The following is a 14,272-nucleotide window of genomic DNA, read 5'->3' as shown; positions in this document are numbered from 1 at the left end:
TGTAGCCTTCTGTTTATAGGTTAATCTCATATATTTACTGCCTTACATAGTCATCCAAAATCAGACTGTTATTAACAGAGGTAATATTTTGCTTATTTTTCCTTTCGATGATTAAAATTGCCAGTAGCTTCTAGAAATTAAGGAATCACTATTAGTGTTTAGGTAAATGTACTTTTTGTGCAAATGGATAAAGTAAAGAATGTATAAATATGCCTGGAAAAAAACGCATAAAAGAAATATATTAAGACTTAGTGTTCCTCCTGTTGGGCCAGTACTGCCGTTTGTTGGTGAATTGTATTCTGATTTAAACCATTGCCATTTAAATCTCTGTGTAACATCAAAAGATATAGCATCATTATCATTTTATTATAAATATACACAATAATAAATATTTGAATAAAATTACCTTTATGAAACCTAATAAAAACTTGAAAAGGAAGGAAGGAAGAAAGAAAGAAAAAGAAAGAAAAAAAGAAAGAAAGAAAGAAACTTAGAAGAAATAAGATCTAGTGTCTAGTAGCACAATAGAGTGACTATAGTTAACAATTTATTGTATATTTCAAAATAGCTAGAAAAGAACATTTGGAATATTCCTAACATGAAGAAATGATATTCTTCCTAAATGAAGAATGGGACATCCAACTTACCCAGATTTGATCATTACACACTGTATTCTTGTACAGTACCATATGCACCCCATAAATATGTACAACTGTTGTGTATCCCAAAATTAAATTTTCTTTTTGAAAAATTTATTCTTCAAGAAAAGGATCATGAGTTTGAGGAAAAACAGATGATTAGTCTACCAGTGTCCACTAGGCCTTTCTGTATTAATAAAAGTGTTCTGTATCTACACTATCTAATATAGTAACTATTAGTCACATATTGCTATTATTTGAAGTGTGTCTGGCACACAGAGGAATTCATTTCTTTATTCGAAGTAATTAAAATTTACATTGGCACATGTGCCTAGCAGCTACTAGGTTGGATAGTGCAAGTTTATAGAGAACCCAAGGGGTACGTTTGTAGATAGGAGTGGGATGTCAAAACAATGAGGGTAATTAGAAAGCACACATGAGAAGTATTGTATTAAGAGATAATATGAAATGGGAAGAGAGATTAAAATAGAATATGTACATATATTTATAGGCCAACATATGGAGGTAAGATGGATCCTAGCTTTAAGTGAGTAAAGAATGGATTACATGATCGAGCCACATGAGAAGGTGATACTATTAGAAAATTAAAAGAGTTGTATTTGAGATGATGAAAATGATATATTTGAATTGACAAGTAAACTGTAGTAAAGTAATTCGAATAAATGCATACTTGGGGAACTACTAAAGCAAAAAATCATAAAAGATGAGGAGTCATTCTTTCCCCAGTCCTCTGTGATCAGGAACTGGGATTTAATTGGCAATGAGAAAATATCCATGAAAATGCTTCTTTTTAAACTATGAGATGAAAAAGCAACTTATTATTTTTCATACTTTCTTAATAAGTCTGGTTAGAGATTTAGTTGATTAGCATTCTTGCCTGGCTCAATCAGGTGATATCAGGTAAGTTGCCAAATTTCTTTGGACTATAACTATAAAATAAAATTTGAAAACATTTGCTAGATCTGTCCCATTAGTCGCAGGACATCTGCAAACTGGTTGGAAATCACAAGCCTAATCTGATCTGCCAGAGGTGTTACCTTTGGCAAACTTATGGTTTGTGTGTTTGTTTTGAAATCTAAGACCAGGCACGGTGGCTCATGCCTGTAATCTCAACACTTTGAGAGGCCGAGGCGGGTGGATCACTTGAGGTTAGGAGTTTGAGACCAGCTTGGCCAACATGGCAAAACTATATCTCTACTAAAAATTCAAAAATTAGCCCAACATGATGGTGCATGTCTGTAATCCTAGCTACTTGGGAAGCGGAGGCAGGAGAATCACTTGAACCCAAGAGGCCTAGGCTGCAGTGAGCTGAGATGGTGCCACTGCACTCCAGCCTTCGTGACAGAGCCAGACACCATCTCAAAAAAAAAAAAAAGGAAGGGAGAGGGAGAGGGAATCTAAGCCAACACTGTAAAATATTGTGAAATGTGGAGCTTTTAACTAAAAATTTGAAATTTGAAATTCTTTTTTAAAATAATGGGAATATCTGTGGAATATCTAGGAACACTACGATGAAATTCCTCTGGGTTTTTAGTTATCTGGAATTGACTCCTTTAGATGTTGGCATGGGCTCTCAGGAAGCCACAGCCCCCACCTTTGCTTTTCTTCCTGACAATGAAGCTAAGTTCAGGTGGCTACTTACCATTGTGCTGTTGCTTTCCTCGTGAGAAAAAAATATCCCTTGCTATCTGTATTGCTATCAAATGGGAAAATGAAAGACAGCCAAAGAAGGCCCTGTGACTTTTTAAATATCTAAAGTCCATTTATTCTTTATAAGTCTTATCCTGTTAGGCATTTAAATTTTTGATCCCTGCAATAGATGTTTTTTGTTAGCTGTACATTAAAAACTTTATTTAACTTGTTTTGTATTTGAAATCTAATTTGTATTTTTTTATGAGAGAAAGTGTCATTTTTTTATTCATTGTGGATCCTTTAACATATTGCCTAACACATACCTAATACTAAAGTCATAATTTTTCATTAATAAATTTGAATGGATAAATGGCTAGTTATTGGCTTACAGAATAAAAAATTAATGGATATGTTTCTATTCAGTCAAGTATTTTATATTTTTTATCATTCTTTAGGACATTGAGCTTGCTCAAAACCATTGTAAAAAAAATGACAAATGATTCATTCCATACCTAAGCCACTGAAAACATACATCAATATTTTGTCTCATTGCTTTATTTTTATGGTAACACCTACCTGGTATTAATAACCACAGAGTATGAAAGAAGGCAAGGATTAAAGCAAATAATAGGTTTGAAAAATTGGTAGTGAGAAAAGTCATGCTATATAGTATATATAGAATTAATATTTAATGATTATGCTTGCTACTAGTATATGTAACAGAACTATTACAGTTTAATAAAAATGTGGAGTATGTTTCTTGATTATTTTTTAAAAAGAATACATTATTATAAAAAATGAATCATTTATTGATTCTTCAGTCTTTGACAGCCTTCTATAGTTCTAGGAAGCCTCAAAGCAGGATTGGGCAGAATAAACTGACAAAAAACATACAAAGTAAGCCAGGTACCATGGGCTGCAGTGAGTCGTGAATGTGCCGGTGCACCTAAGTGGCAGATCAAGATCCTGTCTCAAAAAAAAAAAAAAAAAAAAAGAGAGAGAGAGAGAAAGAAAAACAACAACAACAACAAAACCAAAGCACTAGGGAAAACTAATAGACACAGTTACATAGTTAATTGTGCCATATGTTTTAAGGCCATGAAACTTTCATCTTAAAATTCGTTGCTAACTTTTTATTCGAAAACCAAACTGTGTGTAAAAGCTTAAAATCATTAGGATCTAAAAAATAAAATCTTTTCTTAAAAATCTAAAGTTGAGGTGTAAATTATTCAAGATTCATGTCAACATTGCTTTTTAAAACAGTTTTCTTATAAAGGCTAATCCACTTAGCTACTTTATTATTTAGCTACTACATTATCAAGTTTACATTTTTCTTAAGGTAGAGAAAATATAAGGAAGATATAACTCAGGTTAAAAGAGTTGCTGGCAAATAAAATGTGTCCTGATCATTAGGCTACTTTGCTTTATGTTTTCTGAAAGTAAAGCTATAAAAAACAGTTCAGGTACTTTTGTATCAATTAATCTAGAAGTATCCTAAAAATAGACCTAGAAGATAAGAGATTGTTTTTCAGCTTTGGAGCTGCTTATGGCAATAAACAGACTTGCACTATTCAACAAGATTATACATTCTTCAGCTTTTCCCAGAATAAGGGAGCTTCCTAAATATAATGGTGCACATAACTCATTTTCTGGCATTTTGCAGCCCAGCATGGAGAAGAAAAACAGAGCTAGGAGTTCTCTGGAACTCAAGTCAAAAACACCCTACAAATTCTTACGGCAGTCCTCCTTTCTATAAGCCGTGTAGTCAGAGATGTTTGTCAGACACTTTTATCACTGGGTGTTTCAGTGTTTTATTCTTTTGCTGACTTCTGACCCATTAAAATTATTAGTAATCATTAAAGAAAGGAAGAAAATAGAAACAAACAATGTTAACTATCTGTGGTTATCAGTAGAGGTCTGTATGTTACCCCAGCTTTATTTGGCATTGTTTACGATCAGTAAATCACAGAATAAAATTCTGACGTCTAAACCTTGGCTAGAGATCTCTATAATTTTATGGAGTCTGTTTCCTACAATCTGTATGAAAGATACTTCAATATTTTAAGTTTTCATCCACCCATATTTTTTAGAGTATAATTTTATAACTATTTGGTATACGTTGCTTATGATTTCGGTTTTAGAGTCTTAATTCTATCTTTTGCTTAAAGGAATATTATGTATCTTTGGATCAAATGACCTATATTTTAAGAATATCTTATGGTTTATATATTAAGAAACATTTATTTTAAATTCTAAAGTAACTTGTTTGTACTATTTCAACTGAATAACTTTATGTATTTCATTCCATTCTTCTCATAGTAATTTAAAAATATATATCATAACTATTTTATACATTTACACTTGTGAAATAAATTGAAAATACTTTTTGTAGTTAAAATCTTTCTTTTTATTGTTTTACAGGCTGAAGAAAAGGCTCATTCAGAGGTAAAAAAAATATTGGAGTATTTTAATACTTACTATTTTGGTTTGCATTCATGATGAAATTAGTGTTGTTACCACTAGAGGGCTCTGTGATATAATAGCAGAACTCTACAGGACTGCCGAAGTGATAAATGGTCTTTGATATTGCTTCTTAAAAATAAAATGAAAGGAAGTTTGTATAACAAGCTCTGCTCTCACATTCTAGATTGAGTCTTAGCTCAACACCTAATAAATTGTCTATAATAGTAAGCACTCATTACATCATTGATAAATGAAGGCCTGTAGTCTTCCTATTTTATTACAGCCATTCCCCCACTACCCGTGAGACCATCTACAGAGGATTAATGGTTGAATCTTAGGCAACAAGCCTCCACAACACAGGATACCAGCATCTCAGACTATCTATTCTGTGTCATGATCCTGTTGCCTCTAGTTGCTGTTTTATGTCTGATGTGTCAGCTATTGTTCTAATAACACATATTTCACAAATACATATTTTGTTGCACACATGAACCAATCAGACTGCACCAGGAGAGAATGCTATTTTAATTTCCTTTGGCAAAACATTTGTCCTGGCCAAAGAGAGCAGGAGGACTTTAATTATGACTTTATTTAAGGTGAGGTAATGACTGATTGGTTTACACTGAAGCAATCAGACAACAGAGGGAAAAAAAATGCCTTGAAAGTAGATTTGCAAGAGTACTCCTTTCCTTTGAAGACTTATTTCATTAGCCTTTAAAAGTAAAATTTGTGCTATTTTAAAAATATTTGAAAAGTATTGATTAAACCAATTTGTCTTTATAATCTCTGAACAAAGTAGTGGATATGATTTTTTTTAATCAAAATGATTTTATCTACATCATATGGACATGACAGAGCTTCTAACATTGATCATAGTACAGCGACTGAAGCATGGAAATGCTACATCTATTTGCCTTTGTAAAAGTTATTCAACTCCCTTTTATCATTTATGCTCTATCATGGGTCATGGTTTAAAAAAAATTCAATCACTTTACAGTTCTCTGGATTATATTTTAAAGATACTGGAATCATGTAATAGAGACTATTTATTTTGAGAAGTGCTCTCTGAGTCTGTATTCATTTAAAATAAAATAGAAAAATATTTTCAGAAAAATATTTTCTGAAATCATTCATGATCATTATCTTATATATGTAAAGCAAATGTTATTTTAGACTAGGGTCTCTCTGTTTTGGAAAAAAAAAACCCAGGAATGAAGTAGAATCACATTTGGTGAAATTATATAAATGTCTACTATGTCTGTTTCTGGCTGAGAGTTCTCTTCTTTGTTAGAGTTTTTCAGTTGACCACCATTTCTTTTCAACAAAATCTAATGTCCAGGGACAAAAACTAGACAGTTAATAAACTATGTCAAGAATGCTCTTTCAAACTGAGACAGCATTCCAGATGTTCAAGTACAACAATAGAAGACTTGTTTTAGAAGAAATGAGAAGCATCAAAAGTAGAATGTTTAACATCCAAGTAACTAAGGTTCCTTGAGACCAGATATGCAGTTGTAGAACCTAGTGTCAGATTGTTATAAATGATCTATCCATTTAGTCATGACATGAGACATACAGATTAAACTGCAGAGAGTGCTTAAATTAAACTTCAAACATGATATAATATACCATCACTCTTTTCTTTTTCAGTTTTGTTGGAGCATGAACTTTACTTAAAAGAAAGACACTTTAGGATATTCATTATACTGGTTTATCTAATTAGTTGCAATTATTATTGCCATTTTCCCCTTATTTTTAAGCTACAGATACGCTATAAAGCATCTATGAGCTAATAATAACTCACTAAATAAAGGCCATGATAATACACATTTGGAAAGGCTTCTCTGTAGTCATCAAAACTCCAGCCAATAAAATTTCAAATGTGAACTGATTAAATGTTGAATTGAACCCAAGTTTTAGTGACTGAAGGGTATTCTATAGCTTTTGAGATGTTTTCAAACTATGAGAAATTAAAATGTACGGAGGAAAAAAAAGACACCCTAATATTTTCTGAAAAAGAACATGGAGTATCTTTTACTAAATAAGACCAAAAAATACATGTGTGTATATAAATGTGTATATATACACATATATACACACATATGTATATGCACACACATATATATACACATATATATATATATACACATATATATATAGTCAGTTTTTACAAAGAAAATCTTTTTCTACAGTTTCATTACCACAATTTTTCTAGAGGGAGAAGAACCAGTACAGCGGGTAAACTGCTCTTGAGTCATTTACCATTTGAGGGATGGCAAATGGAGCAAGTAAGCGTATTTTGATTTGCAGATTTGAGTACCAGCTTTGAAGTTCAACATGTAACCCTTCCCTTTTGAATGATACTCGCTTGTTACTGTGGAGCTAGTGTTCATGTCTTTTATTTTCAGGAGTTGGTGCTGATACAGTGGGGTTCGAATGAGCTATAGTATTTGTTTTCTTGGTTTGAATTCTTGGTTTTAAGTAAAAATCTACTTGCATATTCCATTGTTTTTTTTTTTTTATTGCATTCAGCAAATTCATAAGCTGCGGAGAGAACTGGTTGCATCACAAGAAAAAGTTGCTACGCTCACATCTCAGCTTTCAGCAAATGTAAGTCACTTGATTTTTAAATATATTACAACAGATCTTTATATTGTAAAATGGAGTCATTATAGTAATAAACTTACAAACTCTCAGTGCCCGAAATGATACAGCCTTAAATCACTGACTAGTGGGACTCATAAAAAGTTAACATTTTCTGCATACTCAGTAATGAAATGTAAACCCAAACTGGGGAGGGACAGCAATGTGGTTAAAATGCCCTGTTGTTTCTAATAAGATTGGAAACAACAGTAACAGCCATATGGGTTGCTTCTTTTCTTGTTTGTTATTTTTGTTACTCATCATACATAAGACTCTTTGACAATATAATAGGGGTTATTAGTGTTTGACTTTAGAAGATAAAATATTCATATACCCAGCCTGCTTCATTTCAATTTATTGAACAATTAGTTAAGCATCCAGTAAATTCTAAAAGATGAACTTAGGTCTAAATCGGGATAGCATAGCTATACTGTGGATGAGCTGTGGTTCACTCAAAAAAACACTGGCAGCCTTCATAGCAGTTTAAAAGGGTACTCTTTTACTGACACCAGAGCAGCCCGGGATGGCAGAAATGATGACAATGAAGACCGTCAATTAAATTAACATTTACTGAATATCTTCCAATGTGCCAGGGAGCACTCAGAGTAGATGCAGAATGATAAAGGAGAACATGTGGCACTGTTCCCAGTCCTGAGGAGCAGTGGTGTTAGGAACAGCAGCGAGGGGTAAGGAAATGCCTGCTATTTTACCATATGTCTTGCCTCTCTCGCTCAACAGTCCTTTGCTCAGTTCTGCTGCAGAGCTTTGGGCCTGCTCTGTGCCTCCCCACCCCTCCTTCCTCTCCTCTACTGAGTTTTTGTATCTCTTAGACAAAACATGACATATCAGGAGTGAGCAGGTGCAGGCCCAACAGTGTAAGATTTGAATAAGAGTCATTTTAGGTCGGGAGCGGTGGCTCACGCCTGTAATCCCAGCACTTTGAGAGGCCAAGGCGGGTGGATCACGAGGTCAAGAGATCGAGACCATCCTGGTCAACATGGTGAAACCCCGTCTCTACTAAAAATACAAAAAAAAATAGCTGGGTACGGTGGCGCGTGCCTGTAATCCCAGCTACTCAGGAGGCTGAGGCAGGAGAATTGCCTGAACCCAGGAGGCGGAGGTTGTGGTGAGCCGAGATCACGCCATTGCACTCCAGCCTGGGTAACAAAAGCGAAACTCCGTCTCAAAAAAAAAAAAAAGAGTCATTTTAAGATTTTTTAAAAAAAGTTATCATTGTGCAGTATAAATTCTAAGTATTTGTGTCATTTCATTCACAATGTATTCATTTTAGCACTGTATTTGAATTTACTTTCTTTTTGAAATTTGGGAGAATTAAATTAATTTTGGATTTATTCTGTTTATTTTTTATAGATGTTGTTAGGAGATTCCTGAAAATAATAGCAGGTTTTACAGAATTGTTTAAGTGATACTGGAAAATAATAATATTAACCTTACTGTGTTTTTTAAAGAGATAGTCCAGAGGTAACTGTACATTTTATAATATAGCCTACACGTATAGAAGTATGAAATATTGGCCAGACGTGGTGGCTCACGCCTGTAATCCAAGCACTTTGTAGGCCAAGGTAGGCGGATCACCTGAGGTCGGGCGTTCAAGACCAGCCTGACCAACATGGTGAAACCTCGTCTTTATTTAAAAAATAAAAATAAAATTAAAAAAAAAAAGAAGCATGAAATATTGCAGTCTAGGTTCCTGAAATTGTACCCAGAGGAAGTAGAACCATGAAAATGCCAGAACCTCCTGGGTTATGTTTATCTGTAGTAAGGAAGGCTCAATGGCAGACCCTATTTATTAGATTGTCAAGATACTTGCAGATGTCTTGAATGATTACTCAGGGTTCCATTATATTTTTAATGTCTCTTGGTTGATCTCATCATATAATTCAGATACTGAAATAACAAATGACTGCTGGACAGAATGGAAGGTGGGCTAATACTTTCCATTTAAAAAGTAATGATGCTTATTGTATAATAAGAAAAAATTAAAATGGCGTTTCATTTTATTTATTTATTTTTTTTTGCTCTGGGAATATCATTCTTATTATTATTGGTTTCTTGTGTATCATTTCAACATTTTTCTATTATATGCTCATGTATATACTTAATACACATATGCAAAAGCTTCCTTACACACACACACACACACACACACACACACACACACACACACACACACAGAACCAAATTTTAACATAGGGGAATAGTCTTGGGGGTCAACTCTGCGCTACTGTTTGAAAATAGAGCAATAATTTTAGAAAGGTGCCAGCAGTTGGCTACCCACCCCGTCTGCACTAATTGTGCATGTCATACTATTTTCACTGATGTGTTTTCATGACTTTAGGGCATGAAGTCTCAGCTGGGTGTTGATATGACAACAAAGGGTGAAAATTGGTTCTTGTGTTTTTGTGGGTTAAGTACTCTTTTTATGTGAGAAGCACAGATATACAGACAATACATAAATGAACATCCAGCTTTTCTGTGGCTTTAAAATGTCATAAGGGAAGAGCACAATTAGGGAAAAAAAATATCTATAATGATTCCCCTGGGGGACAATAATGAAAAAAAAATAAAAGTAAGGAACACAGACTTAGAAGCAGCTGTGCCAATAGATGATTTCATGCCAGTCTCTGTGCTAATTTAAAAAGTGCTAGTCTTGGAGACAAATACCCAAAGTGCTCTAGGTTCCACTCAGCTGTACATGTTATCATTAGTATTAATTTTTGCACACTAATGGGAGACTGATATATATATATCCTATTTTTATGCTCTTTTAAACAATTTATAATATAATTTAGAAACCTTCTCAAAACACATCGGATTCTCATAAAAACCTGTACATAGCGGCTTTATTTTTTTTTATAGCCAAAAAAAAGGAAACAACCAAAAATATCCCTTAACAGGCTGGTTAATAAATAAATTCTGATACATCTATATCATGGACTACTACCCAGCAATACAAAGAAATGACTACTGATAGATACATGCATCAACTTGGGTGAATCCCAAGGGCATTATGCTGAGTGAAAAAAGCCAGGTATAGAAGGTCAAATTTTGTATAATCCCATTTATATAACATTCCAGAAATGGCAAAATTAAAGAAACAGACAACAGATTAGTGATTGCTAAGGATGGAGGAGAGAGAGAGGTAGCGTGACTATACTAAGAGGGAGATCTTTAGTTTTATATCTCAAATGAGATGGCCGTTACATGAATCCACATATGTGAATCTATTAATGTAAATCAATATTGCATTCTCAGCTTTGATATATAATATAATTATATAAGATAAATGATCATTGGGCGAAACTGGATGAAGAATACGAGGGACCTATCTGTACTATCTTTGCAACTTCTTGTGTATATAATTATTTCAAACTGAAATATAAATCACCTAAAGATCTACCACAGTTCTTTTGAAAAAATATCTTATTTTTAGTTTCCCAGGAGTTTCAACCTTAATCCATTATTTAGTGTTTATTTGGTGGTGATAGGGACCTCAAAGCTTTTCATCACCAAGTAAATTTACTAAGAATAGGAAATTTTTTTACATTGTAAAAATGCACAAATTGAATGAGAGTCAAAAAGTACAGGTAATGAAGCTATGGATTACCATCTACTTTGTTAACAAAAAAAGTTTATTAAAATTCCATTTTAGACTAAATATTGCAGTATCTGGGAAGTTATATAAATTGATATGTATGTAAATGATTATAAAACAACTTTAATATCAGTTCTAGTTTAAACATTTTAATAATATTGTTATAAATACGGGGGTATAATTTTGTATATCTCTGGCCACTTGTGTTCTTAAGGAAATAATCTATTTTACACATTCAGAAATTTGAATTACTTGCAAGTCACCTATTAACTACAAGTCATTTTAAACTTATTCATTTTCTTTGTGTTTGGTTTATAATGTCATTTTAGATTTCATACATCATAATGAGCCATCAAATAATTTAGTTAATACTTGATTTTTCCTCGCTTATAAGAAGTGCTGTGTTTAAATTTCATTCAGAGTGTTTCATTTCATCTGAGTTAATATCTGTTAATGTATGTAATATACACATGTATTTTTAACATGCGTGTACTTAAATTGATTATAGGGATTTGATAAAATTATTTATTTATAGGATATTTTAAATATAATCAATGATTTTTTTAATGTACAGTTCCTGTTTGAAAGTAGAAGTCTTTGTTTAATAGTTTGTTCATGGTACAAGTAAACTTTTTACCTTTTGGTTAAATGTGAGTGCAGCTTCCACAACTAGAAATTGTTATATTAAAAATCTAATAGCTATAATTTATAGGGATGATTTCAATGAGTTTGGTTCTATGAAAAAATGAGATGTTTCTAATGACATTTTTAAGTATCAAATATTCATCTTTACTCGGTATATGAAATGTTCTATCATAACTTACATGCTTTTCTTTTATTTGGGGTATTTTTGATATATTAATTTGTATATCACACATTTGAACTTGGCATAATTACATTTATATGGATTCCAAACAATTATCTGTATTTTAAGTTTTAAATATGAAATGCATCTGTGTCTCTGCTAAAATGCATTTCTTTCCCTTTGCTCAAATGGAGAGTGGTAAGTCAAAAGCATATCTAGTTAGCTCACCTCTCATTAGACTGGCAGAGTAAAGCCTCAGTTCAGTAGAATGTATATTAAGTTTTCCCTCCCTTTTGTAAAGTTGTTATGAACAGAGCTGCATAAAACCACATGAAAAGTGTTAAGCTGATTCTACCAATGTGTTCTTAGAAAGGAGAGTGGGTATATTGGCAGGTGCTATTGCCTGGCTTTTCTGATCAATAACCTACCAACAAACAGAAAGAAAACAGAAGCCATACACGGAAAGGTAACTGCAGATGCTTGGTCATAGCGCACAATAAGCTGGGTAGCCACTGGCTTCTTGCCCACATCTTTAGGCAGCTGGGTCAGGTGGGATGCTTTTGTTTGTCTTTTAACGTGTTTTCTTTACAAATCTCAGCCATTACATTATTTGGAAATGGACACCAAGGCTAGTTATTACTAATATTTTTCAAAGACGTTACTGAATGAATATGTAAGAAAACAAAGGTGCTTTTTTTGCCTTTCAGCAGATAAGTCTTTTAAACAAAAATCTCTTGGGTATTATTTTCTTTGAGATTGTGTTATACTTCTTTGCTTATTTAATATTTTCATATAATCTGCTAGTTAATCTTGCTTTTTTACATCTCTTCTGAGGGAAATCTATTTTGTACATATTAATGACAAACACTTCAGTGTTTGGACAATTTTTATAGTGTAAAAGAAATGTGAAACTTTATGTTGCAGAATAATTCTTGGTTCAACTAACTACTAATTTTAAAATATAAAGTCATATATATATCAAGTTTATATTGGCAAATATACATTACATATAATATATATGTTTTATATGTGTACATAATACATATATTTTCCCATATAAATATTAAAATGTTCTAGGAATATATATATATCTGTGTACATATATATATGCCTTCATAATATACATATATAAAATACTATATAATATGTATACTCTAGGCATACATATATGCCTATATATGCACCTGTATATTAATATATTGCTATATGATGTATGGTATATATATTGCTATATTATATATATATATAAATATATATATATGCCTAGAGTGTTTTTAATTTGTCTGTGGTCTGTCTCTGCATTCTTTATGAAGAAATACAATGTAGACGTTATGTATAAGATATTTCATCTTATTGTTTAGCATCATAGTAATTCTCTTTACATGTCTATTCAGATTACATTTGCACCAACCTAATACATTGTATGATTCCAAAACCAAAGACAGTATGAATTGAAATGATCTTCCCTTTACTAATACTCAGTCTTGTCTATTTTATTACCTTGACAAACCATCTAACACAAATCAGGGGATACTCATCATCATATTAATACAATTTTACTCTGACCTTAAAGTTATGCAACTGCTAAAGGAAAAATCAGAACCAAGTAAACTATGATTAACAACTCCCCTGAAAATCCATATTTTTTAAAAGTCATTTTTAAAAAATTTCAGACAAGATATGTTATTCTATAAGTTTAATCAGTTTTATTTTCCATTTTCTCTTCCTTAAGGTGATAAAGATCATCAGTAGAAAAATGTTCCCTTGTTTGCCTCCTTTTCCGTTTACCTTATTTAGTGAGAAATTTAGCCTCTTATAACTTCTAAAATAACAATGTGAATCTGATAAACTAGACCGAGGTGACATAAGTTTAAGGCAATACTTTTTTTCTTCAACTTTTATTTTAAGTTTGGGGGTACATGAGCAGGTTATGCAGACTTGTTACAAGGGTCAACATACGCCATGGTGGTTTGCTGCACAAATCAACTCATCGCCTAGATATTAAGCCCAGCATCCATTAGCTATTCTTCCTGATGCTCTCCCTCCCTTAACTCCCACTGACAGGCCCCAGTGTGTGTTGTTCCCTACCATGTGCCCATGTGTTCTCATTGTTCAGCTCCTACTTATAAGTGAGAACATGTGGTGGTTGGTTTTCTGTTCTGGTGTTAGTTTGCTGAGGATAATGGCTTCCAGCTCCATCCATGTCCTTCCAAAGGACATGATCTCGTTCCTTTTTATGACTGCATAGTATTCCATGGTGTATATGTACCACATTTTCTTTATCATTTATTGTTGACATTAAATGTCAACATTTGGGCATTTGGGTTATTTCATGTCTTTGCTATTGTGAATAATGCTGCAGTGAACATAATGCAGCACTATGTTTATAGTAGAATGATTTATATTCCTTTGGGTATATACCCAGTAATGGAATTGCTGGGTTAAATGGTATTT

At 32.8% G+C, this 14,272-nt stretch overlaps 1 protein-coding gene across 11 annotated transcripts in view; it reads left to right on the top strand.

The window, feature by feature from the left end:
* Positions 1 to 14,272, top strand: part of NAV3 (neuron navigator 3) — an 853,828-nt gene that overhangs the window by 784,106 nt on the left and 55,450 nt on the right. For all 11 annotated transcript variants that reach the window (XM_064376945.1, XM_064376946.1, XM_064376947.1 and 8 more), the window contains 2 exons: positions 4,713 to 4,736; positions 7,287 to 7,364. In XM_064376945.1, the coding sequence (XP_064233015.1) occupies positions 4,713 to 4,736; positions 7,287 to 7,364 (102 nt within the window). The remainder of the gene's footprint in view (positions 1 to 4,712; positions 4,737 to 7,286; positions 7,365 to 14,272) is intronic.

This window comes from Aotus nancymaae, unplaced genomic scaffold (genome assembly GCF_030222135.1).
Source record: "Aotus nancymaae isolate 86718 unplaced genomic scaffold, 86718_ANA_hifiasm-v0.15.2.pri h1tg000016l, whole genome shotgun sequence".
NCBI lineage: Eukaryota > Metazoa > Chordata > Mammalia > Primates > Aotidae > Aotus > Aotus nancymaae.
The sequence above is the reverse complement of the archived record's forward strand: the minus strand, read 5'-3'. Positions and strand labels throughout refer to the sequence as shown.